The sequence below is a fragment of the Taudactylus pleione genome, unplaced genomic scaffold (genome assembly GCF_031769625.1).
Source record: "Taudactylus pleione unplaced genomic scaffold, aTauple2 ptg000352l, whole genome shotgun sequence".
NCBI classification, from domain to species: domain Eukaryota; kingdom Metazoa; phylum Chordata; class Amphibia; order Anura; family Myobatrachidae; genus Taudactylus; species Taudactylus pleione.
In genome coordinates, this window is record NW_028284753.1 from 4,647,759 (window position 1) to 4,672,976 (window position 25,218).

Sequence of the window (25,218 nt, forward strand, 5' to 3'; positions counted from 1 at the left end):
GGGCATTGACATTGCTCTATGCCTAACAGCAGATGTGACCTCTATCTTCCTTCATTTAAGGACCAGCTTACCTGTCCTCTCACCTCACTGTTCACTGTTTAGGCCAGAGGTCTTCAAACTTGGCCCTCCAGCTGCTGTGGAACTACACATCCCAGCATGCACTGCCACCTTTTTGATATAACAGCATGCTAAAACTATGTGCAGTGCATGCTGGGATGTGTAGTTCCACAGCATCTGGAGGGCCAAGTTTGAAGACCCCTGGTTTAGGCACCTGGTGAGGGACTGTAGCAGAACTTGGCCACTTACCTCCACCTTGAATCTATATATTCTTGTAAATACACTACTACACACAAATAGTTACCTCTATATGATTACTGGTACCAGCCTCCAGACGCAGCATCTGACCAGAGTAGCTGGCAGTGGATGCCTTATTACTGAACCTGCCACCTGCAGGTTTTGCATATTGTAGCACAGCTGCTGCGTACAGCTACAAGACCCGTTCACTAGGCTGCGTTCGCACGTAGCCTGCTGATGTTCGCAATGTGCGCATGCGTATAAGACGCAGTGCGTGTGCGCGAACCAGTCCATCAGAACGCGTTTGGACCCTGTACATAGGCGCCTTGCTAGAATGAGTGACAGATCAAGCTGTTTGTAGGTGGTGACAGGGGTTGGTAGATGGAAACCGGGGTGTGGTGGTGTGAACAAAGGTGTGTCTGAGCGTCTTAACGCCGTTTCAGAGGCGTGCATAATTAAGACGCAGCGTCATAATATACGTCATATGGTTGGATTACACACTGAAGCACTCACAGGGCTTGCGGTAGGGTACGGTTCCGATGGTACTCGATGTTACCGATTGTTGCATACACTTCCTGGAGATGACGTCTATCACTAAGGGAGAGTGGGCATCTTAAAATAGGCTGGTGGGTGTCTAAATACACACCGCGATCGAACGCCATTGCATAGTGGGAGTGCTAATACCTTGCCGTGCGATTGCGGGATTTGCATACTTTGGCTGCGTGCGAATGCATCTAGCGAGCGGGTCTGAATAGGGCCCAAAGATGCTTACAGTGTACAGCCCAAAGCTCCTAAATGTTAAACTAAGCATTATCACCAGAGAGGGATCTTCTGATCCTCCCATTCTCCTCCCCTCCATTACATTTTCCATACATAGTCAGCATTCTTACGATCTACAAAGTGATAGCTATAGAGATAACTTTACTTCCAAGTTACTGGGACTGCCTCTTATCGCAGCCGATGTCACGACAAGACTTATTTCATAAAGTGGAATGAAAAATCATTCCTTACGCTGGGTGCACACTGGTCGACATATCGGCTGCTCAACTCAACTGTGCGTCCGCCAGTGTGTACCAGCGATATGTATGTGAAAGACGTTGTCACAGACACATCGCATTGGCTGTGCTGCACAATCGATGCCCAATATATATGTAGATATATTGAGGTGATCAGCCGACCACCCGTACACTTGCTGCACGGGCCGGCAGTCATTGACAGCTTAAATGGTCGGGCGCATGTAAATGCCAGCCCAGTTGTGACGTCAGTCACGACAGATCGGGCAGTCTGTATGCAGAACATATGTTCTGCACAGACTGCAGATATGCAGATATATCTGCAGATTACTTTTTTCCTGTTGCTTCAAGCTGTTGCCAAAGTAATAATTAAATTATACTTATCAGTTTTCTGGTTCTCATATAATATACCAATATATCAGAGAGTAATGTTAACCATTTATCATCCTGGTTCTCTCCGTATATATCACATTCTGCTACTATTTATTCATTATGTAATATCATCCCATTTATTGAGGACAATGAAATATGTATTCAATTCACCCTATCACAGGCATATATTCCTCAATCTCTACAGATTCCACAGAGTACATATAATCTTATTCCCGATATCATCAACTGTAGTAATGATATGGTGGTGTTACACTGCCATTTGTTGTTACACGTGTGGCATCCCTGCACACACAGATTATCGGCAAACAGATCTCCCCCTTACTCATATCAATACATGATTATCATCACTAGGGAAACATACAGGAATATCCCGTTTATGTAATTATTGCCACTAATACATTTCTAGTCAGGTGTTGATCGATCTATACTATGTTCACTGGAAGGCGTTAACAGCGTGTGTATGAAAGAGAACTGACGAGACACGCTGGTGCCTGTGGAAAGACAGCGAGGTATTGAGATGATTTGAACGGACCAATGATGATGAAGGGTATATAGGATCAGAGGAAATAGCGCTCTGGTTGATTTGCCTTGAAAAAGCAGCCTTATGCGAAACGCGCGTCGGCGTTTCCACACATACCGCTGCCTCATGTATTTTGATATGTAGAATGTGAAGCTAACCATAACTTCACTTACTATTAGTAATAAGATATCCCTGAATGTTTCCTTAGTGATAATAATTGTGTATTTGATGTGATCAAGGGGAACTTCTGTTTGCTGGTAATTTATGTATGCACGGACGCCACACGTGCAATAACAAACAACAGTGTAATATCACCATATCATAACTGTAACTTATGAGACTAGGAATAAGACTATTTACACTCTGTGGAGTTTATAAAGAGTGAGAAATATATATCTGTGATAGGGTGAATTAAATACATATATTCCATTGTTCTCAGTACATGGGGTGATATTATTAAATGATTAAATAGTATCAGAGTGTAACATAAACGGAGAGAACCAGAATGACAATTTGTTACTTTACTCTCTGACACACGGATATATTCTAAGAGAACTAGAAAACTGATACTTATAATTCATTTATTAAATTGACAACAGTTCGTAGTAATAATAAAAGTAATTTCAGCATATACCGATAGATCGATCAACACCCGACTAGAAATTTATTAGTGGCAATAATTACATAAACGGGATATTCCTGTATGTTTCCCTAGTGATGATAATCATGTATTGATATGAGTAAGGGGGAGATCTGTTTGCCGATAATCTGTGTGTGCAGGGATGCCACACGTGTAACAACAAATGGCAGTGTAACACCACCATATCATTACTACAGTTGATGATATCGGGAACAAGATTATATGTACTCTGTGGAATCTGTAGAGATTGAGGAATATATGCCTGTGATAGGGTGAATTGAATACATATTTCATTGTCCTCAATAAATGGGATGATAATACATAATGAATAAATAGTAGCAGAATGTGATATATACGGAGAGAACCAGGATGATAAATGGTTAACATTACTCTCTGATATATTGGTATATTATATGAGAACCAGAAAACTGATAAGTATAATTTAATTATTACTTTGGCAACAGCTTGAAGCAACAGGAAAAAAGATATCAGTGCATACTAATATATCGATCTACATCGGATTAGGGAAACTTATCAGTGGTAATAAGCATATAATAAAAAGACAGCGGTATTTGGAAAACTTTTTATTTTCACATATATTTTTGATATCATTCACTCCTTATTGTTTTTTTTTATTTCTTTAAATATGAGTTATTGATTTTATATTTCGCAAGATGGTACCCCAGGATATATTTTAATAATTTGACAAATAAAGATTTAATATTTTAATACATACATTACATCTTATATTAAGTGGTACACTACAATGTATTAGAGTGCACCGAAAAGAACTCTATCTTTTTTCTTCTTGTTTCTAAAGCATATGTGATATATAGAGTTAGCGGTTGCACCATCCAAGTGACAAAGTATTTAGATATAAGGAACAATTAATAATGGATTACTATACTTGAAAATCACTTGGAATATAAATATGAATATGAGAAGTAATAAGGATTATTAAATATATATATAGGTATACATTGTAGTGTACGTTTTTCTCTTGTGCGGGATTTTACTTTGTTTTCATGATTTATGTAGCCTGTAGAACTGATTCTGTCTCAGTTCATTTCGACTAAATCCCAGCACAGAGTAATTTATTCTATAATATTGAACAAGGGTACCATACATTTAATAATAATCAACCAGAGCAATAAATCATCATGTCCTCGTTTAGTCTTAGCCAGGATCTGATACAGAGACAGGATAAATGGAAAACAGAAGCGAATTCAGTTTTTGGAACCATGCTTAATAAAGGGGAGAATAGTAGTAATGTGAATTGGTCCACGGATCTCATTGAATTGAAGTATCTTCTTCAAAAACAAAGTAAAGTATTTTGGAATAAAACAATGTTCCATAACTATCAAGAGAATAACATGACTCCAAGGGGGCTTAGACCCAAGATATTCCCAGCCTACGAACTGGATGAAATTTTGAAAAAAGAATGGGAAAAGGTATTGTTGAAATGTTCTAGGGAACTGATAGATATATTAATAAAGCATGATGAAAGAATCTTGGAAGAATACAATAAAGAAATCATCATTCTAGGAGAGAAATTAAAAACCTATGAAAATCTGGAAACCTTTCAAAAAACCTATGAGAAGTATAAGAGTGAAATTGAACAATTTGAAAAGGACATTATTGAGAGAAAACAACAGAAATTTTTACGTGATAGGAATGACTACACTAATGATACGGTTTTCAAGTGGAATAGGAATAAAAAGAATAATCAGAGGAAACAAATGAGACCATCAGCTTCCGAAACATCAGAGGGAGAGAGCTCAAACAGTTCACATACCAGTGGTTCCTATCAAAGGAAACAACAATATTTTTTAGGAGTAGGCCCAAAATCAACTCTCAGCAATCCCGGACCCCTAGAAAGATCAGAAGAGGAAGGAGGAGGAGGGAATGTAAGGAAAAGAGAGAGAGGGGATTGGGGAAAGAATACACAGAGGAAATACAGAATGTTCAGAAAGTGAAAGAGCATGATACTTTACAGATTATTAATTTGACAGATAAAGAATTAAATAAGTTCCATCATCATATTCTCACAAAAGGTTTATCCTTCTCGCCGACTAGGAAAATGGATAGATTTGTCCTAGAAAAAGATCTTAATCTTTATATCAGAAAGATATTATTAAAGAAATTTTTCAAAAATAAAGAGAAACTGTTGGAGGTGGATCCAGATTTTAGACATGATCCTCAACATCTTGATGAAGGAGATATGGGAACTCTGCAGATTCTAGAAGAACTTTTGGAAGAAGGGAAGACTCAAAATAGTGGTATCATAAGGGATATGTCTCTTAAAAAACAATCAACTTTCTGTCCCAATCTCAACATCTGTCCACAAGTGAGGACATATTTAGAGTTGGTCTCAAGAGACTTTGACAGACTGTATATAGAAAAGCATCCCTACAATGGTTATAATTTAACTAAAGATGAATATAAAGCCTTGAAGGAGATAGAGAGTTGGGAGGATATTGAGATCAAACCCTCAGATAAAGGGGGAAATATAGTCCTCTGGAACAAAGAGGACTATATCAATGAGATATTAGGACAACTCCAAAACACAGATTGTTATAAGAGATTGATATTCAACCCTACTGCAAACTTTTTAGGGGAATATAAGAAAATTATCGAACAACATTTTGCGAATGGAACTATTACTAAAATGGAAAAAGAGTACCTATGGATTGATCATCCGAAGACACCAACCTTTTATGCCTTACCCAAGGTACATAAGAATATGGAAAAGCCACCGGGTAGACCGATTGTCTCAGGTATAGGAGGGTTAACTGAAAAAGTGAGTACCTTTTTGGATAAGAACTTACGTAAATTTGTAGAAGAACTACCCTCCTATACAAGGGACACTTTAGACATCTTGGGAAAATTACAAAATCTGACAGTAACATCGAACACATGGTTTTGTACATGTGATGTCGAATCCTTGTATACGAGTATAAATCATGAAGTGGGGATACAAGCTGTTGAATTCTTCCTGAACATGGGGGAGAGAAATGAGTTCAACGATTTTTAGTCAAGCTTTTGAGATTCGTACTCACTAAAAACTATTTCACCTTTAATGAAAGGTTCTACCCACAGACCCGGGGTACAGCGATGGGGAGTACTTGTGCTCCCACATACGCTAATTTGTACCTCGGGTGGTGGGAGAAGAAGCATGTCTTCACCTCGGAACTTGATCTATATACTGAACATGTAACAGCTTGGTTTAGGTATATAGATGACATTTTTATTATTTGGGAGGGAGAGAGAGACATGTTACAGGAATTCATAAAGATACTGAATAATAATACCTTGAATTTAAAATTCACTATGGAGGCAAGCCAAAAGATGGTCACATTCTTAGATCTAAAAATAGAGATATCAGATGAAGGTAAGATCATCACAGATATGTTCCGCAAGATGACTGCAACAAATAGTATTCTCCATGCAGAAAGCTCGCATTTTCCAGCAACCATTAAAGGAATACAGAGAGGAGAGTTTTTGAGGACAAGAAGAAACTGCTCCGAAAAAGATACCTTTGAAGAACGAGCAGTAGAATTAACTGACAGATTGAAAAACAGAGGTTATAGTAGGAGGATGATTAGAGGAGGATACCACTTCACTAGAAACCAAAACAGAGAATCTCTGATCATGACTAATACAAAAAGAAATAAAAAAGAAGGAAAAGAGCCAAGAGTGAGATTCATATCCTCATTCTGTAAAGATTGGAAAGAGATTCGTCAAATACTACAAAAACATTGGAATGTACTCACCTTGGATCCGGACCTAGTAGAAATTCTTGGAAATAGAGTGGATATTAGTTGGCGGAAGTCTCCCAATTTGAGGGATCATTTGGTTCATAGCCATTTTAGACGAGCTGGAAAACAGAGAGATAAAATTATGGGATGCTATACATGCACTAGATGCAAAGCATGCAATTATATTGAACAGAAAAAAGAAACCATGGACAGATATGGTAATACGATTGTTATTAAGGAATATATCAATTGTAGTACAATTGGAGTAATCTATTGCCTGTACTGTACATGCAACCTTAAATATATAGGGATGACGAGCCGACAACTAAAACAGAGGATCTTGGAGCACGTTGGGAATGTAAAAAATGCTAAAATGGATCAATCTAAATCTAAACCATTAACTAGCGTAGCTAGACATTTTCTGAAAAAACATAATTGTGACCCAAGTCATCTGAAAGCCTTTGGCATTGAAAAAAATCAAACTAGGAATAAGGGGAGGTGACGTACATAAAGAATTACTAATGAGGGAAGCAAGATTGATTTTCCTGATGAATAGCATTGAGCCTCATGGACTAAATGAAAGTAATCAATACACTGCCTTCTTATAATAATATAAATACTATACACTTTTATATGGATTGAATGCACCTTCTTTATATCCAAAATCTAATTATGAGGATAGGGTTATTCCAGGTCCCTGGAAACCCTAAATATGAGATAAATGCATTTCAAAATATATGAATTTAAATTGGAATCATTGGGTTAATGTTATGAATTTATACTGGTTATGAAATGGATATTTTTCATGTCACATATATCAGTATAGGTTGTCCTCCTATCGATATATATAGATTTATGGATTTTATAAATTGTATGTAGATGTGACACCCTAAGTCTTTTTATTGAAGTATATTTTACACTTATAATAATTATGCACACACTTTTTTTACACATTACATATATATATACACATTAGGGATTTAATATAAAAAGTTATCACTTAATAATGTATTTTTTCATGAGTTTGCACAGTTTTATTTATATATTTTTATGTCTGTTAAGTTTATTTTATTTATTTTACACACACACATTATTAAAATCACTTATTTGAAGTTTAGAGAAATTATTATTAATTTAATATAATAATTATACACTTTTAATCACTTATTTGATTAATTTATGTATTTAATATTTATTAATTAATTATAAGTATAGGGTGGATGTCATTTGAGAATTTATGCTCTATATATATACATACTTATTATGGCTAATTATTACATATGGAGATTATGTGACATGAGTTATATTTATAAAATATTATATTATATATGTAACATGCAACAATAATTAGGAGTATAGTATTTATAAAATATCGTTATAATATTATTTATAACAGAATATAGTTAGATTATTAAGTAAGTGAGGTAGATTCAATGTGTATACATTTCATGATGAGTCCAAATAAATAAAGATATGACGTCAGGGCCATAACGGCTGCAATTGAAAGAATACTATGTTCACTGGAAGGCGTTAACAGCGGGTGTATGAAAGAGAACTGACGAGACACGCTGATGCCTGTGGAAAGACAGCGAGGTAATGAGATGATTTGAACGGTTGATTTGCCTTGAAAAAGCAGCCTTATGCGAAACGCGCGTCGGCGTTTCCACACATACCGCTGCCTCATGTATTTTGATATGTAGAATGTGAAGCTAACCATAACTTCACTTACTATTAGTAATAAGATATCCCTGAATGTTTCCTTAGTGATAATAATTGTGTATTTGATGTGATCAAGGGGAACTTCTGTTTGCTGGTAATTTATGTATGCACGGACGCCACACGTGCAATAACAAACAACAGTGTAATATCACCATATCATAACTGTAACTTATGAGACTAGGAATAAGACTATTTACACTCTGTGGAGTTTATAAAGAGTGAGAAATATATATCTGTGATAGGGTGAATTAAATACATATATTCCATTGTTCTCAGTACATGGGGTGATATTATTAAATGATTAAATAGTATCAGAGTGTAACATAAACGGAGAGAACCAGAATGACAATTTGTTACTTTACTCTCTGACACACGGATATATTCTAAGAGAACTAGAAAACTGATACTTATAATTCATTTATTAAATTGACAACAGTTCGTAGTAATAATAAAAGTAATTTCAGCATATACCGATAGATCGATCAACACCCGACTAGAAATTTATTAGTGGCAATAATTACATAAACGGGATATTCCTGTATGTTTCCCTAGTGATGATAATCATGTATTGATATGAGTAAGGGGGAGATCTGTTTGCCGATAATCTGTGTGTGCAGGGATGCCACACGTGTAACAACAAATGGCAGTGTAACACCACCATATCATTACTACAGTTGATGATATCGGGAACAAGATTATATGTACTCTGTGGAATCTGTAGAGATTGAGGAATATATGCCTGTGATAGGGTGAATTGAATACATATTTCATTGTCCTCAATAAATGGGATGATAATACATAATGAATAAATAGTAGCAGAATGTGATATATACGGAGAGAACCAGGATGATAAATGGTTAACATTACTCTCTGATATATTGGTATATTATATGAGAACCAGAAAACTGATAAGTATAATTTAATTATTACTTTGGCAACAGCTTGAAGCAACAGGAAAAAAGATATCAGTGCATACTAATATATCGATCTACATCGGATTAGGGAAACTTATCAGTGGTAATAAGCATATAATAAAAAGACAGCGGTATTTGGAAAACTTTTTATTTTCACATATATTTTTGATATCATTCACTCCTTATTGTTTTTTTTTATTTCTTTAAATATGAGTTATTGATTTTATATTTCGCAAGATGGTACCCCAGGATATATTTTAATAATTTGACAAATAAAGATTTAATATTTTAATACATACATTACATCTTATATTAAGTGGTACACTACAATGTATTAGAGTGCACCGAAAAGAACTCTATCTTTTTTCTTCTTGTTTCTAAAGCATATGTGATATATAGAGTTAGCGGTTGCACCATCCAAGTGACAAAGTATTTAGATATAAGGAACAATTAATAATGGATTACTATACTTGAAAATCACTTGGAATATAAATATGAATATGAGAAGTAATAAGGATTATTAAATATATATATAGGTATACATTGTAGTGTACGTTTTTCTCTTGTGCGGGATTTTACTTTGTTTTCATGATTTATGTAGCCTGTAGAACTGATTCTGTCTCAGTTCATTTCGACTAAATCCCAGCACAGAGTAATTTATTCTATAATATTGAACAAGGGTACCATACATTTAATAATAATCAACCAGAGCAATAAATCATCATGTCCTCGTTTAGTCTTAGCCAGGATCTGATACAGAGACAGGATAAATGGAAAACAGAAGCGAATTCAGTTTTTGGAACCATGCTTAATAAAGGGGAGAATAGTAGTAATGTGAATTGGTCCACGGATCTCATTGAATTGAAGTATCTTCTTCAAAAACAAAGTAAAGTATTTTGGAATAAAACAATGTTCCATAACTATCAAGAGAATAACATGACTCCAAGGGGGCTTAGACCCAAGATATTCCCAGCCTACGAACTGGATGAAATTTTGAAAAAAGAATGGGAAAAGGTATTGTTGAAATGTTCTAGGGAACTGATAGATATATTAATAAAGCATGATGAAAGAATCTTGGAAGAATACAATAAAGAAATCATCATTCTAGGAGAGAAATTAAAAACCTATGAAAATCTGGAAACCTTTCAAAAAACCTATGAGAAGTATAAGAGTGAAATTGAACAATTTGAAAAGGACATTATTGAGAGAAAACAACAGAAATTTTTACGTGATAGGAATGACTACACTAATGATACGGTTTTCAAGTGGAATAGGAATAAAAAGAATAATCAGAGGAAACAAATGAGACCATCAGCTTCCGAAACATCAGAGGGAGAGAGCTCAAACAGTTCACATACCAGTGGTTCCTATCAAAGGAAACAACAATATTTTTTAGGAGTAGGCCCAAAATCAACTCTCAGCAATCCCGGACCCCTAGAAAGATCAGAAGAGGAAGGAGGAGGAGGGAATGTAAGGAAAAGAGAGAGAGGGGATTGGGGAAAGAATACACAGAGGAAATACAGAATGTTCAGAAAGTGAAAGAGCATGATACTTTACAGATTATTAATTTGACAGATAAAGAATTAAATAAGTTCCATCATCATATTCTCACAAAAGGTTTATCCTTCTCGCCGACTAGGAAAATGGATAGATTTGTCCTAGAAAAAGATCTTAATCTTTATATCAGAAAGATATTATTAAAGAAATTTTTCAAAAATAAAGAGAAACTGTTGGAGGTGGATCCAGATTTTAGACATGATCCTCAACATCTTGATGAAGGAGATATGGGAACTCTGCAGATTCTAGAAGAACTTTTGGAAGAAGGGAAGACTCAAAATAGTGGTATCATAAGGGATATGTCTCTTAAAAAACAATCAACTTTCTGTCCCAATCTCAACATCTGTCCACAAGTGAGGACATATTTAGAGTTGGTCTCAAGAGACTTTGACAGACTGTATATAGAAAAGCATCCCTACAATGGTTATAATTTAACTAAAGATGAATATAAAGCCTTGAAGGAGATAGAGAGTTGGGAGGATATTGAGATCAAACCCTCAGATAAAGGGGGAAATATAGTCCTCTGGAACAAAGAGGACTATATCAATGAGATATTAGGACAACTCCAAAACACAGATTGTTATAAGAGATTGATATTCAACCCTACTGCAAACTTTTTAGGGGAATATAAGAAAATTATCGAACAACATTTTGCGAATGGAACTATTACTAAAATGGAAAAAGAGTACCTATGGATTGATCATCCGAAGACACCAACCTTTTATGCCTTACCCAAGGTACATAAGAATATGGAAAAGCCACCGGGTAGACCGATTGTCTCAGGTATAGGAGGGTTAACTGAAAAAGTGAGTACCTTTTTGGATAAGAACTTACGTAAATTTGTAGAAGAACTACCCTCCTATACAAGGGACACTTTAGACATCTTGGGAAAATTACAAAATCTGACAGTAACATCGAACACATGGTTTTGTACATGTGATGTCGAATCCTTGTATACGAGTATAAATCATGAAGTGGGGATACAAGCTGTTGAATTCTTCCTGAACATGGGGGAGAGAAATGAGTTCAACGATTTTTAGTCAAGCTTTTGAGATTCGTACTCACTAAAAACTATTTCACCTTTAATGAAAGGTTCTACCCACAGACCCGGGGTACAGCGATGGGGAGTACTTGTGCTCCCACATACGCTAATTTGTACCTCGGGTGGTGGGAGAAGAAGCATGTCTTCACCTCGGAACTTGATCTATATACTGAACATGTAACAGCTTGGTTTAGGTATATAGATGACATTTTTATTATTTGGGAGGGAGAGAGAGACATGTTACAGGAATTCATAAAGATACTGAATAATAATACCTTGAATTTAAAATTCACTATGGAGGCAAGCCAAAAGATGGTCACATTCTTAGATCTAAAAATAGAGATATCAGATGAAGGTAAGATCATCACAGATATGTTCCGCAAGATGACTGCAACAAATAGTATTCTCCATGCAGAAAGCTCGCATTTTCCAGCAACCATTAAAGGAATACAGAGAGGAGAGTTTTTGAGGACAAGAAGAAACTGCTCCGAAAAAGATACCTTTGAAGAACGAGCAGTAGAATTAACTGACAGATTGAAAAACAGAGGTTATAGTAGGAGGATGATTAGAGGAGGATACCACTTCACTAGAAACCAAAACAGAGAATCTCTGATCATGACTAATACAAAAAGAAATAAAAAAGAAGGAAAAGAGCCAAGAGTGAGATTCATATCCTCATTCTGTAAAGATTGGAAAGAGATTCGTCAAATACTACAAAAACATTGGAATGTACTCACCTTGGATCCGGACCTAGTAGAAATTCTTGGAAATAGAGTGGATATTAGTTGGCGGAAGTCTCCCAATTTGAGGGATCATTTGGTTCATAGCCATTTTAGACGAGCTGGAAAACAGAGAGATAAAATTATGGGATGCTATACATGCACTAGATGCAAAGCATGCAATTATATTGAACAGAAAAAAGAAACCATGGACAGATATGGTAATACGATTGTTATTAAGGAATATATCAATTGTAGTACAATTGGAGTAAGCTATTGCCTGTACTGTACATGCAACCTTAAATATATAGGGATGACGAGCCGACAACTAAAACAGAGGATCTTGGAGCACGTTGGGAATGTAAAAAATGCTAAAATGGATCAATCTAAATCTAAACCATTAACTAGCGTAGCTAGACATTTTCTGAAAAAACATAATTGTGACCCAAGTCATCTGAAAGCCTTTGGCATTGAAAAAAATCAAACTAGGAATAAGGGGAGGTGACGTACATAAAGAATTACTAATGAGGGAAGCAAGATTGATTTTCCTGATGAATAGCATTGAGCCTCATGGACTAAATGAAAGTAATCAATACACTGCCTTCTTATAATAATATAAATACTATACACTTTTATATGGATTGAATGCACCTTCTTTATATCCAAAATCTAATTATGAGGATAGGGTTATTCCAGGTCCCTGGAAACCCTAAATATGAGATAAATGCATTTCAAAATATATGAATTTAAATTGGAATCATTGGGTTAATGTTATGAATTTATACTGGTTATGAAATGGATATTTTTCATGTCACATATATCAGTATAGGTTGTCCTCCTATCGATATATATAGATTTATGGATTTTATAAATTGTATGTAGATGTGACACCCTAAGTCTTTTTATTGAAGTATATTTTACACTTATAATAATTATGCACACACTTTTTTTACACATTACATATATATATACACATTAGGGATTTAATATAAAAAGTTATCACTTAATAATGTATTTTTTCATGAGTTTGCACAGTTTTATTTATATATTTTTATGTCTGTTAAGTTTATTTTATTTATTTTACACACACACATTATTAAAATCACTTATTTGAAGTTTAGAGAAATTATTATTAATTTAATATAATAATTATACACTTTTAATCACTTATTTGATTAATTTATGTATTTAATATTTATTAATTAATTATAAGTATAGGGTGGATGTCATTTGAGAATTTATGCTCTATATATATACATACTTATTATGGCTAATTATTACATATGGAGATTATGTGACATGAGTTATATTTATAAAATATTATATTATATATGTAACATGCAACAATAATTAGGAGTATAGTATTTATAAAATATCGTTATAATATTATTTATAACAGAATATAGTTAGATTATTAAGTAAGTGAGGTAGATTCAATGTGTATACATTTCATGATGAGTCCAAATAAATAAAGATATGACGTCAGGGCCATAACGGCTGCAATTGAAAGAATACTATGTTCACTGGAAGGCGTTAACAGCGGGTGTATGAAAGAGAACTGACGAGACACGCTGATGCCTGTGGAAAGACAGCGAGGTAATGAGATGATTTGAACGGACCAATGATGATAAAGGTCAAGGGTATATAGGATCAGAGGAAATAGCGCTCTGGTTGATTTGCCTTGAAAAAGCAGCCTTATGCGAAATGCGCGTCGGCGTTTCCACACATACCGCTGCCTCATGTATTTTGACATGTAGAATGTGAAGCTAACCATAACTTCACTTAATATTAGTAATAATATATCCCTGAATGTTTCCTTAGTGATAATAATTGTGTATTTGATGTGATCAAGGGGAACTTCTGTTTGCTGGTAATTTATGTATGCACGGACGCCACACGTGCAATAACAAACAACAGTGTAATATCACCATATCATAACTGTAACTTATGAGACTAGGAATAAGACTATTTACACTCTGTGGAGTTTATAAAGAGTGAGAAATATATATCTGTGATAGGGTGAATTAAATACATATATTCCATTGTTCTCAGTACATGGGGTGATATTATTAAATGATTAAATAGTATCAGAGTGTAACATAAACGGAGAGAACCAGAATGACAATTGGTTACTTTACTCTCTGACACACGGATATATTCTAAGAGAACTAGAAAACTGATACTTAGAATTAATTTATTAAGTTGACAACAGTTCGTAGTAATAATAAAAGTAATTTCAGTATATACCGATAGATCGATCAACACCCGACTAGAAATGTATTAGTGGCAATAATTACATAAACGGGATATTCCTGTATGTTTCCCTAGTGATGATAATCATGTATTGATATGAGTAAGGGGGAGATCTGTTTGCCGATAATCTGTGTGTGCAGGGATGCCACACGTGTAACAACAAATGGCAGTGTAACACCACATCATTACTACAGTTGATGATATCGGGAATAAGATTATATGTACTCTGTGGAATCTGTAGAGATTGAGGAATATATGCCTGTGATAGGGTGAATTGAATACATATTTCATTGTCCTCAATAAATGGGATGATATTACATAATGAATAAATAGTAGCAGAATGTGATATATACGGAGAGAACCAGGATGATAAATGGTTAACATTACTCTCTGATATATTGGTATATTATATGAGAACCAGAAAACTGATAAGTATAATTTAATTATTACTTTGGCAACAGCTTGAAGCAACAGGAAAAAAGATATCAGTACATACTAATATATAGATCTACATCGGATTAGGGAAACTTATCAGTGGTAATAAGCATATAATAAAAAGACAGCGGTATTTGGAAAACTTTTTATTTTCACATATATTTTTGATATCATTCACTCCTTATTGTTTTTTGTTTTTTTTATTTCTTTAAATATGAGTTATTGATTTTATATTTCGCAAGATGGTACCCCAGGATATATTTTAATAATTTGACAAATAAAGATTTAATATTTTAATACATACATTACATCTTATATTAAGTGGTACACTACAATGTATTAGAGTGCACCGAAAAGAACTCTATCTTTTTTCTTCTTGTTTCTAAAGCATATGTGATATATAGAGTTAGCGGTTGCACCATCCAAGTGACAAAGTATTTAGATATAAGGAACAATTAATAATGGATTACTATACTTGAAAATCACTTGGAATATAAATATGAATATGAGAAGTAATAAGGATTATTAAATATATATATAGGTATACATTGTAGTGTACGTTTTTCTCTTGTGCGGGATTTTACTTTGTTTTCATGATTTATGTAGCCTGTAGAACTGATTCTGTCTCAGTTCATTTCGACTAAATCCCAGCACAGAGTAATTTATTCTATAATATTGAACAAGGGTACCATACATTTAATAATAATCAACCAGAGCAATAAATCATCATGTCCTCGTTTAGTCTTAGCCAGGATCTGATACAGAGACAGGATAAATGGAAAACAGAAGCGAATTCAGTTTTTGGAACCATGCTTAATAAAGGGGAGAATAGTAGTAATGTGAATTGGTCCACGGATCTCATTGAATTGAAGTATCTTCTTCAAAAACAAAGTAAAGTATTTTGGAATAAAACAATGTTCCATAACTATCAAGAGAATAACATGACTCCAAGGGGGCTTAGACCCAAGATATTCCCAGCCTACGAACTGGATGAAATTTTGAAAAAAGAATGGGAAAAGGTATTGTTGAAATGTTCTAGGGAACTGATAGATATATTAATAAAGCATGATGAAAGAATCTTGGAAGAATACAATAAAGAAATCATCATTCTAGGAGAGAAATTAAAAACCTATGAAAATCTGGAAACCTTTCAAAAAACCTATGAGAAGTATAAGAGTGAAATTGAACATTTGAAAAGGACATTATTGAGAGAAAACAACAGAAATTTTTACGTGATAGGAATGACTACACTAATGATACGGTTTTCAAGTGGAATAGGAATAAAAAGAATAATCAGAGGAAACAAATGAGACCATCAGCTTCCGAAACATCAGAGGGAGAGAGCTCAAACAGTTCACATACCAGTGGTTCCTATCAAAGGAAACAACAATATTTTTTAGGAGTAGGCCCAAAATCAACTCTCAGCAATCCCGGACCCCTAGAAAGATCAGAAGAGGAAGGAGGAGGAGGGAATGTAAGGAAAAGAGAGGGGATTGGGGAAAGAATACACAGAGGAAATACAGAATGTTCAGAAAGTGAAAGAGCATGATACTTTACAGATTATTAATTTGACAGATAAAGAATTAAATAAGTTCCATCATCATATTCTCACAAAAGGTTTATCCTTCTCGCCGACTAGGAAAATGGATAGATTTGTCCTAGAAAAAGATCTTAATCTTTATATCAGAAAGATATTATTAAAGAAATTTTTCAAAAATAAAGAGAAACTGTTGGAGGTGGATCCAGATTTTAGACATGATCCTCAACATCTTGATGAAGGAGATATGGGAACTCTGCAGATTCTAGAAGAACTTTTGGAAGAAGGGAAGACTCAAAATAGTGGTATCATAAGGGATATGTCTCTTAAAAAACAATCAACTTTCTGTCCCAATCTCAACATCTGTCCACAAGTGAGGACATATTTAGAGTTGGTCTCAAGAGACTTTGACAGACTGTATATAGAAAAGCATCCCTACAATGGTTATAATTTAACTAAAGATGAATATAAAGCCTTGAAGGAGATAGAGAGTTGGGAGGATATTGAGATCAAACCCTCAGATAAAGGGGGAAATATAGTCCTCTGGAACAAAGAGGACTATATCAATGAGATATTAGGACAACTCCAAAACACAGATTGTTATAAGAGATTGATATTCAACCCTACTGCAAACTTTTTAGGGGAATATAAGAAAATTATCGAACAACATTTTGCGAATGGAACTATTACTAAAATGGAAAAAGAGTACCTATGGATTGATCATCCGAAGACACCAACCTTTTATGCCTTACCCAAGGTACATAAGAATATGGAAAAGCCACCGGGTAGACCGATTGTCTCAGGTATAGGAGGGTTAACTGAAAAAGTGAGTACCTTTTTGGATAAGAACTTACGTAAATTTGTAGAAGAACTACCCTCCTATACAAGGGACACTTTAGACATCTTGGGAAAATTACAAAATCTGACAGTAACATCGAACACATGGTTTTGTACATGTGATGTCGAATCCTTGTATACGAGTATAAATCATGAAGTGGGGATACAAGCTGTTGAATTCTTCCTGAACATGGGGGAGAGAAATGAGTTCAACGATTTTTAGTCAAGCTTTTGAGATTCGTACTCACTAAAAACTATTTCACCTTTAATGAAAGGTTCTACCCACAGACCCGGGGTACAGCGATGGGGAGTACTTGTGCTCCCACATACGCTAATTTGTACCTCGGGTGGTGGGAGAAGAAGCATGTCTTCACCTCGGAACTTGATCTATATACTGAACATGTAACAGCTTGGTTTAGGTATATAGATGACATTTTTATTATTTGGGAGGGAGAGAGAGACATGTTACAGGAATTCATAAAGATACTGAATAATAATACCTTGAATTTAAAATTCACTATGGAGGCAAGCCAAAAGATGGTCACATTCTTAGATCTAAAAATAGAGATATCAGATGAAGGTAAGATCATCACAGATATGTTCCGCAAGATGACTGCAACAAATAGTATTCTCCATGCAGAAAGCTCGCATTTTCCAGCAACCATTAAAGGAATACAGAGAGGAGAGTTTTTGAGGACAAGAAGAAACTGCTCCGAAAAAGATACCTTTGAAGAACAAGCAGTAGAATTAACTGACAGATTGAAAAACAGAGGTTATAGTAGGAGGATGATTAGAGGAGGATACCACTTCACTAGAAACCAAAACAGAGAATCTCTGATCATGACTAATACAAAAAGAAATAAAAAAGAAGGAAAAGAGCCAAGAGTGAGATTCATATCCTCATTCTGTAAAGATTGGAAAGAGATTCGTCAAATACTACAAAAACATTGGAATGTACTCACCTTGGATCCGGACCTAGTAGAAATTCTTGGAAATAGAGTGGATATTAGTTGGCGGAAGTCTCCCAATTTGAGGGATCATTTGGTTCATAGCCATTTTAGACGAGCTGGAAAACAGAGAGATAAAATTATGGGATGCTATACATGCACTAGATGCAAAGCATGCAATTATATTGAACAGAAAAAAGAAACCATGGACAGATATGGTAATACGATTGTTATTAAGGAATATATCAATTGTAGTACAATTGGAGTAATCTATTGCCTGTACTGTACATGCAACCTTAAATATATAGGGATGACGAGCCGACAACTAAAACAGAGGATCTTGGAGCACGTTGGGAATGTAAAAAATGCTAAAATGGATCAATCTAAATCTAAACCATTAACTAGCGTAGCTAGACATTTTCTGAAAAAACATAATTGTGACCCAAGTCATCTGAAAGCCTTTGGCATTGAAAAAAATCAAACTAGGAATAAGGGGAGGTGACGTACATAAAGAATTACTAATGAGGGAAGCAAGATTGATTTTCCTGATGAATAGCATTGAGCCTCATGGACTAAATGAAAGTAATCAATACACTGCCTTCTTATAATAATATAAATACTATACACTTTTATATGGATTGAATGCACCTTCTTTATATCCAAAATCTAATTATGAGGATAGGGTTATTCCAGGTCCCTGGAAACCCTAAATATGAGATAAATGCATTTCAAAATATATGAATTTAAATTGGAATCATTGGGTTAATGTTATGAATTTATACTGGTTATGAAATGGATATTTTTCATGTCACATATATCAGTATAGGTTGTCCTCCTATCGATATATATAGATTTATGGATTTTATAAATTGTATGTAGATGTGACACCCTAAGTCTTTTTATTGAAGTATATTTTACACTTATAATAATTATGCACACACTTTTTTTACACATTACATATATATATACACATTAGGGATTTAATATAAAAAGTTATCACTTAATAATGTATTTTTTCATGAGTTTGCACAGTTTTATTTATATATTTTTATGTCTGTTAAGTTTATTTTATTTATTTTACACACACACATTATTAAAATCACATATTTGAAGTTTAGAGAAATTATTATTAATTTAATATAATAATTATACACTTTTAATCACTTATTTGATTAATTTATGTATTTAATATTTATTAATTAATTATAAGTATAGGGTGGATGTCATTTGAGAATTTATGCTCTATATATATACATACTTATTATGGCTAATTATTACATATGGAGATTATGTGACATGAGTTATATTTATAAAATATTATATTATATATGTAACATGCAACAATAATTAGGAGTATAGTATTTATAAAATATCGTTATAATATTATTTATAACAGAATATAGTTAGATTATTAAGTAAGTGAGGTAGATTCAATGTGTATACATTTCATGATGAGTCCAAATAAATAAAGATATGACGTCAGGGCCATAACGGCTGCAATTGAAAGAATACTATGTTCACTGGAAGGCGTTAACAGCGGGTGTATGAAAGAGAACTGACGAGACACGCTGATGCCTGTGGAAAGACAGCGAGGTAATGAGATGATTTGAACGGACCAATGATGATAAAGGTCAAGGGTATATAGGATCAGAGGAAATAGCGCTCTGGTTGATTTGCCTTGAAAAAGCAGCCTTATGCGAAATGCGCGTCGGCGTTTCCACACATACCGCTGCCTCATGTATTTTGACATGTAGAATGTGAAGCTAACCATAACTTCACTTAATATTAGTAATAATATATCCCTGAATGTTTCCTTAGTGATAATAATTGTGTATTTGATGTGATCAAGGGGAACTTCTGTTTGCTGGTAATTTATGTATGCACGGACGCCACACGTGCAATAACAAACAACAGTGTAATATCACCATATCATAACTGTAACTTATGAGACTAGGAATAAGACTATTTACACTCTGTGGAGTTTATAAAGAGTGAGAAATATATATCTGTGATAGGGTGAATTAAATACATATATTCCATTGTTCTCAGTACATGGGGTGATATTATTAAATGATTAAATAGTATCAGAGTGTAACATAAACGGAGAGAACCAGAATGACAATTGGTTACTTTACTCTCTGACACACGGATATATTCTAAGAGAACTAGAAAACTGATACTTAGAATTAATTTATTAAGTTGACAACAGTTCGTAGTAATAATAAAAGTAATTTCAGCATATACCGATAGATCGATCAACACCCGACTAGAAATGTATTAGTGGCAATAATTACATAAACGGGATATTCCTGTATGTTTCCCTAGTGATGATAATCATGTATTGATATGAGTAAGGGGGAGATCTGTTTGCCGATAATCTGTGTGTGCAGGGATGCCACACGTGTAACAACAAATGGCAGTGTAACACCACATCATTACTACAGTTGATGATATCGGGAATAAGATTATATGTACTCTGTGGAATCTGTAGAGATTGAGGAATATATGCCTGTGATAGGGTGAATTGAATACATATTTCATTGTCCTCAATAAATGGGATGATATTACATAATGAATAAATAGTAGCAGAATGTGATATATACGGAGAGAACCAGGATGATAAATGGTTAACATTACTCTCTGATATATTGGTATATTATATGAGAACCAGAAAACTGATAAGTATAATTTAATTATTACTTTGGCAACAGCTTGAAGCAACAGGAAAAAAGATATCAGTACATACTAATATATCGATCTACATCGGATTAGGGAAACTTATCAGTGGTAATAAGCATATAATAAAAAGACAGCGGTATTTGGAAAACTTTTTATTTTCACATATATTTTTGATATCATTCACTCCTTATTGTTTTTTGTTTTTTTTATTTCTTTAAATATGAGTTATTGATTTTATATTTCGCAAGATGGTACCCCAGGATATATTTTAATAATTTGACAAATAAAGATTTAATATTTTAATACATACATTACATCTTATATTAAGTGGTACACTACAATGTATTAGAGTGCACCGAAAAGAACTCTATCTTTTTTCTTCTTGTTTCTAAAGCATATGTGATATATAGAGTTAGCGGTTGCACCATCCAAGTGACAAAGTATTTAGATATAAGGAACAATTAATAATGGATTACTATACTTGAAAATCACTTGGAATATAAATATGAGAAGTAATAAGGATTATTAAATATATATATAGGTATTCATTGTAGTGTACGTTTTTCTCTTGTGCGGGATTTTACTTTGTTTTCATATCTGCAGATGAGTCTATCTGCAGATATATAGGTGAGGTGTGTATCAACCTTAAAGCCGCATACACACTAGACGATGTGTGTATGCGTCAACATTGGCGGCGGCGGGACCGGCATTGGCAAGTGTATACACACTTGCCGATACCGTCCAACAACGGCGTAGGGGGGAGCGGGGCCATGCTGCGCATCGCTCACGATATCCCCAGATTGACCTGCATGTACAGCCAACTGGGGATATCATTAATGCACACTAGACGATATGAACTATATTGTTATCGTCCACATAGATCACTTTTATCATCTAGTGTGTATTTATTTATTCATTCCTAGGGCAGAGGTCCCAAACTCGGTTCTCAAGGCTCCCTGACAGCTCAGATTTTAGAGATATCCATGGATGAGCACAAGTGTTTACATCAAATTGACTGAGGTACTAATTAGGTCACCTGTGCTCAACCATGGAGATCTCTAAAACCTGAACTGTTGTGAACCTCTGTCCTAAGAGATCTGTTCCCTTTAAATGAATTGGCTGTGAGCTTCACTGGGAGCAGGGACTGATGTGCATAACTAAATATTCTCTATAAGATGCTGAGGATATATAAACAACGGATAAACAATGGCCATAAAATGCTCTATGACATTGGTGGGCTAATAAGGTAACTTTATGTGAACGGTTGGAGCTGGCGTTGGTTTCTATTTGTATCCAACTACAGGATTCCAGTCATACTTATCTATTTACTGTCTATAACACACACCCCTCGACCATTGTACACATACTAAAACGTTTTCTCTGCTTTTCCTATATCCTCATCGGACGGTTCCTATAGCAGCAGGGTAGCGCTTATTTCCCCTTCTTGCTAGAGACCTGGAAGTGACGTCAGTGAGGGCGGAAGTGCAGTTTATGTCCATGAAGGCCAGCTAAAGAAGTAGAAGTTGTCCCCACTTTAACAAGAAAGTTACCCATAGCAGCAGCACATCCCTGATGCTACTGCGTGTGTGATAGGGCGGCTGTGACCCTGTGCCCTGCTTACTCATAGGGCTCGGCCAGTCAGTCAGCGCTGCGGCTGCGCTTTGGGAAGAGGGCGGGCTGTGGCTGTGCGTCTCTCGGAAGAGGCCGTTGTCTGATCTGTGTCTTCCTCAGTGTTTACGTAGTTGCTGCTGCTGTTACTGGGCAGCTCTCACGGAGGTCGTAGTTGTACAGACGCTGTCCGAGCTCGGTTCCCGGTAATAACATGAAGGAGCCCACAGCTACCATTGGGTCTCCCCCGGTTCCCGCTTTCCTCATGAAGCTCTGGACCCTGGTAGAAGACCCGAGCAACAGCGATGTCATCGCCTGGAACTGGGTAATGCTGCTCTCCCCTAGTGACCGGCCACCCTGACCTACATAGTACAAAGTACACCCGTGCAACACAGCACAGCACACATTACATGCACCACACCTCGCCGGGCTACATGACCACACACATACATATATATATATTTCCAGTACTATATTGAGCACCATACAAATTTGTGGTGGCTCAACAAGTCTCTTGACCCAGGAACAGAGATCGGAATTCCACAGACAAGGTACTCCTCATCATGATATTCATTTCCTAATAAGCGCCACATGGGAAAGTAAGGCGATGCCCTGCAAATCCAACGAGCTGTCCTCCTAGCAAACAGAGAGGAGCTTTTTTGCTTGGTGGACAGTACATTAGATATGTGGTGCTATCCCGTGTGGCACTTGTTGGAAAAGTAGAATCATGATGACATAATTACTCTGGACCCCAATCCTATAAGCCCTGTGATGGTTCTTTTTTTGTAAATGCATTTCAAGTAGATTTTTTTTTGTTTTGTTTATTGACATAAAATTGGTGGTACACCGGTATGGGACTAGTGCCATTTTCTTATTCCTTACAACGTGATTCTACGTGGTATAACCCCCCCTTTCATGCACCTGAAGTGTACTGCCAGATTGATTTGAGCAGCTGCCATTTTCTATTTGAATGTGATTCTATTGTCAGAGAACCAACTGGTGTCTATGGTGACCAGCGAGAGCTATCCGTTATGCCACAGCTGATGTTATGCGTGAATTAACTAGTACCCTGCCTGTGGCATACTGATCTGGGCACTATAAGTATGTGTGTGTGTATGTATGTGTGTGTGTTTTTTTTTTTTTTTTTTTTTTTAATCCAGGCTCCTGATATTAGGCTCCTGATATTTCAGGAAAAATGCTGTAAAGTCATTGAACCTATAGATGTGAATGTCTTCTTTCTGTGCTCACAGGCTATTTCATGTGCCATGTCTGCAGTCAGAGACCTTAGGATATAGCAGGGCTCCACATGTGTTTACGGTACAGCTCCATCCACTAATCACCACGTATCCAATAGAGATGATCCCTGCTTCTTGTTCACTCCATTTTCTGCCAAAGTACACATTAGTGCTCTGGCTGCCACACATTAATACCCCTTTCTCACCAGACTTACAACCTGGGTCGTGGCATGTTGTGTGTCCCAGGAATCCAACCGTGGTCGCTACCAGGGTCTACAAGGTACTAACAAGGGTAACGGTGAGGTGTGAACGGTGCAATCCGGGATATCTGACACGGGTCACAAAAAAAAGGGGTGATTGGAGCTTCTGGTGCGCTTATCTGCAAGCGCCCTGCAGAATACACATCATGGCTACCTGGCAGGATGCAGAAGTTATGGAGCTGTTAGCAATAAGTGGCGAGAAGGTTTGCAAACAAATGACAGGCACTGTCAAAGATGTAACAGTCTACAGAAATATTGTAAGCAGCTGCATCATGCTTTCATGTGCAGTGTGAAACAGTAAAAAATGTGGAACTCTGGGCTTCACACTGGTATCTCGTCAGCCTTGAAAAAAATGCAATGCGATTTAGCAGTCACCATCCACTTTTTATGTCCTTATCTATGTGAGGCTGAAAAACGTCTTTTCTAATGACACACACAAGTTTTGCAGGGCTGACTCTGGTTGCTTGTGAATGAGGATGACCCGGGTACAACATACGGTGTGAAAGGGGTCTGAGCAGCTGTGACACGGGTTAGAAATGTGTTAAAAACCTTTCTTGGACCTGTGATTTTGGTGTAAATGTGGTATAACCTAGCTCACTCTCCTAACTTGAGCAATGCCCTGTTCCTTAGAGCTTCCTCTCTCAAGTTTACTCCCAATATAGTCAGTTACATCTTGCAATACTGTTCCCAACTAGCCTGGTTTTGCCTTAAAAAAAAAAAAATCACAGCTTTAAATCCTGCAGCAAAAAACTTTACAAATCTGCAATTTTGACAAATTGCCATTAAGCTTCTCATGTAAGTACTCCTGGTTATTTTATGTAACCAATTTATCCTAATTTTAAGGAGGCTATTCAATTA

The 25,218-nt window shown here is 35.6% G+C and overlaps 1 protein-coding gene and 1 long non-coding RNA gene across 5 annotated transcripts in view; one reads left to right on the forward strand and one right to left on the reverse strand.

The window, feature by feature from the left end:
• LOC148508628 (uncharacterized) overlaps positions 1-22,708 on the reverse strand; it is a 67,841-nt gene extending 45,133 nt beyond the window's left edge. Inside the window, exons 1-5 of one of the 3 annotated variants that reach the window (XR_015869559.1) lie at positions 22,625-22,708; positions 18,594-18,697; positions 12,588-12,691; positions 6,634-6,737; positions 4,615-4,664 (exon numbers count right to left, since the gene is read on the reverse strand). This is a non-coding gene — a long non-coding RNA (uncharacterized LOC148508628). Of the gene's footprint in view, positions 1-4,614; positions 4,665-6,171; positions 6,227-6,633; positions 6,738-12,587; positions 12,692-18,593; positions 18,698-22,624 lie in introns of those variants that run through there. The other 2 variants (XR_015869560.1, XR_015869558.1) reach the window with 2 other exon arrangements.
• A 133-nt stretch (positions 22,709-22,841) lies between these two features.
• LOC148508630 (heat shock factor protein 3-like) overlaps positions 22,842-25,218 on the forward strand; it is a 67,065-nt gene continuing 64,688 nt past the window's right edge. The window contains exon 1 of one of the 2 annotated variants that reach the window (XR_015869566.1): positions 22,842-23,190. Coding sequence is in view for 1 of the 2 variants with exons in the window: in XM_088444240.1 (XP_088300366.1) it covers positions 23,080-23,190 (111 nt within the window). In the remaining variant the exon portion in view is untranslated. The remainder of the gene's footprint in view (positions 23,191-25,218) is intronic. The other variant, XM_088444240.1, reaches the window with a different exon arrangement.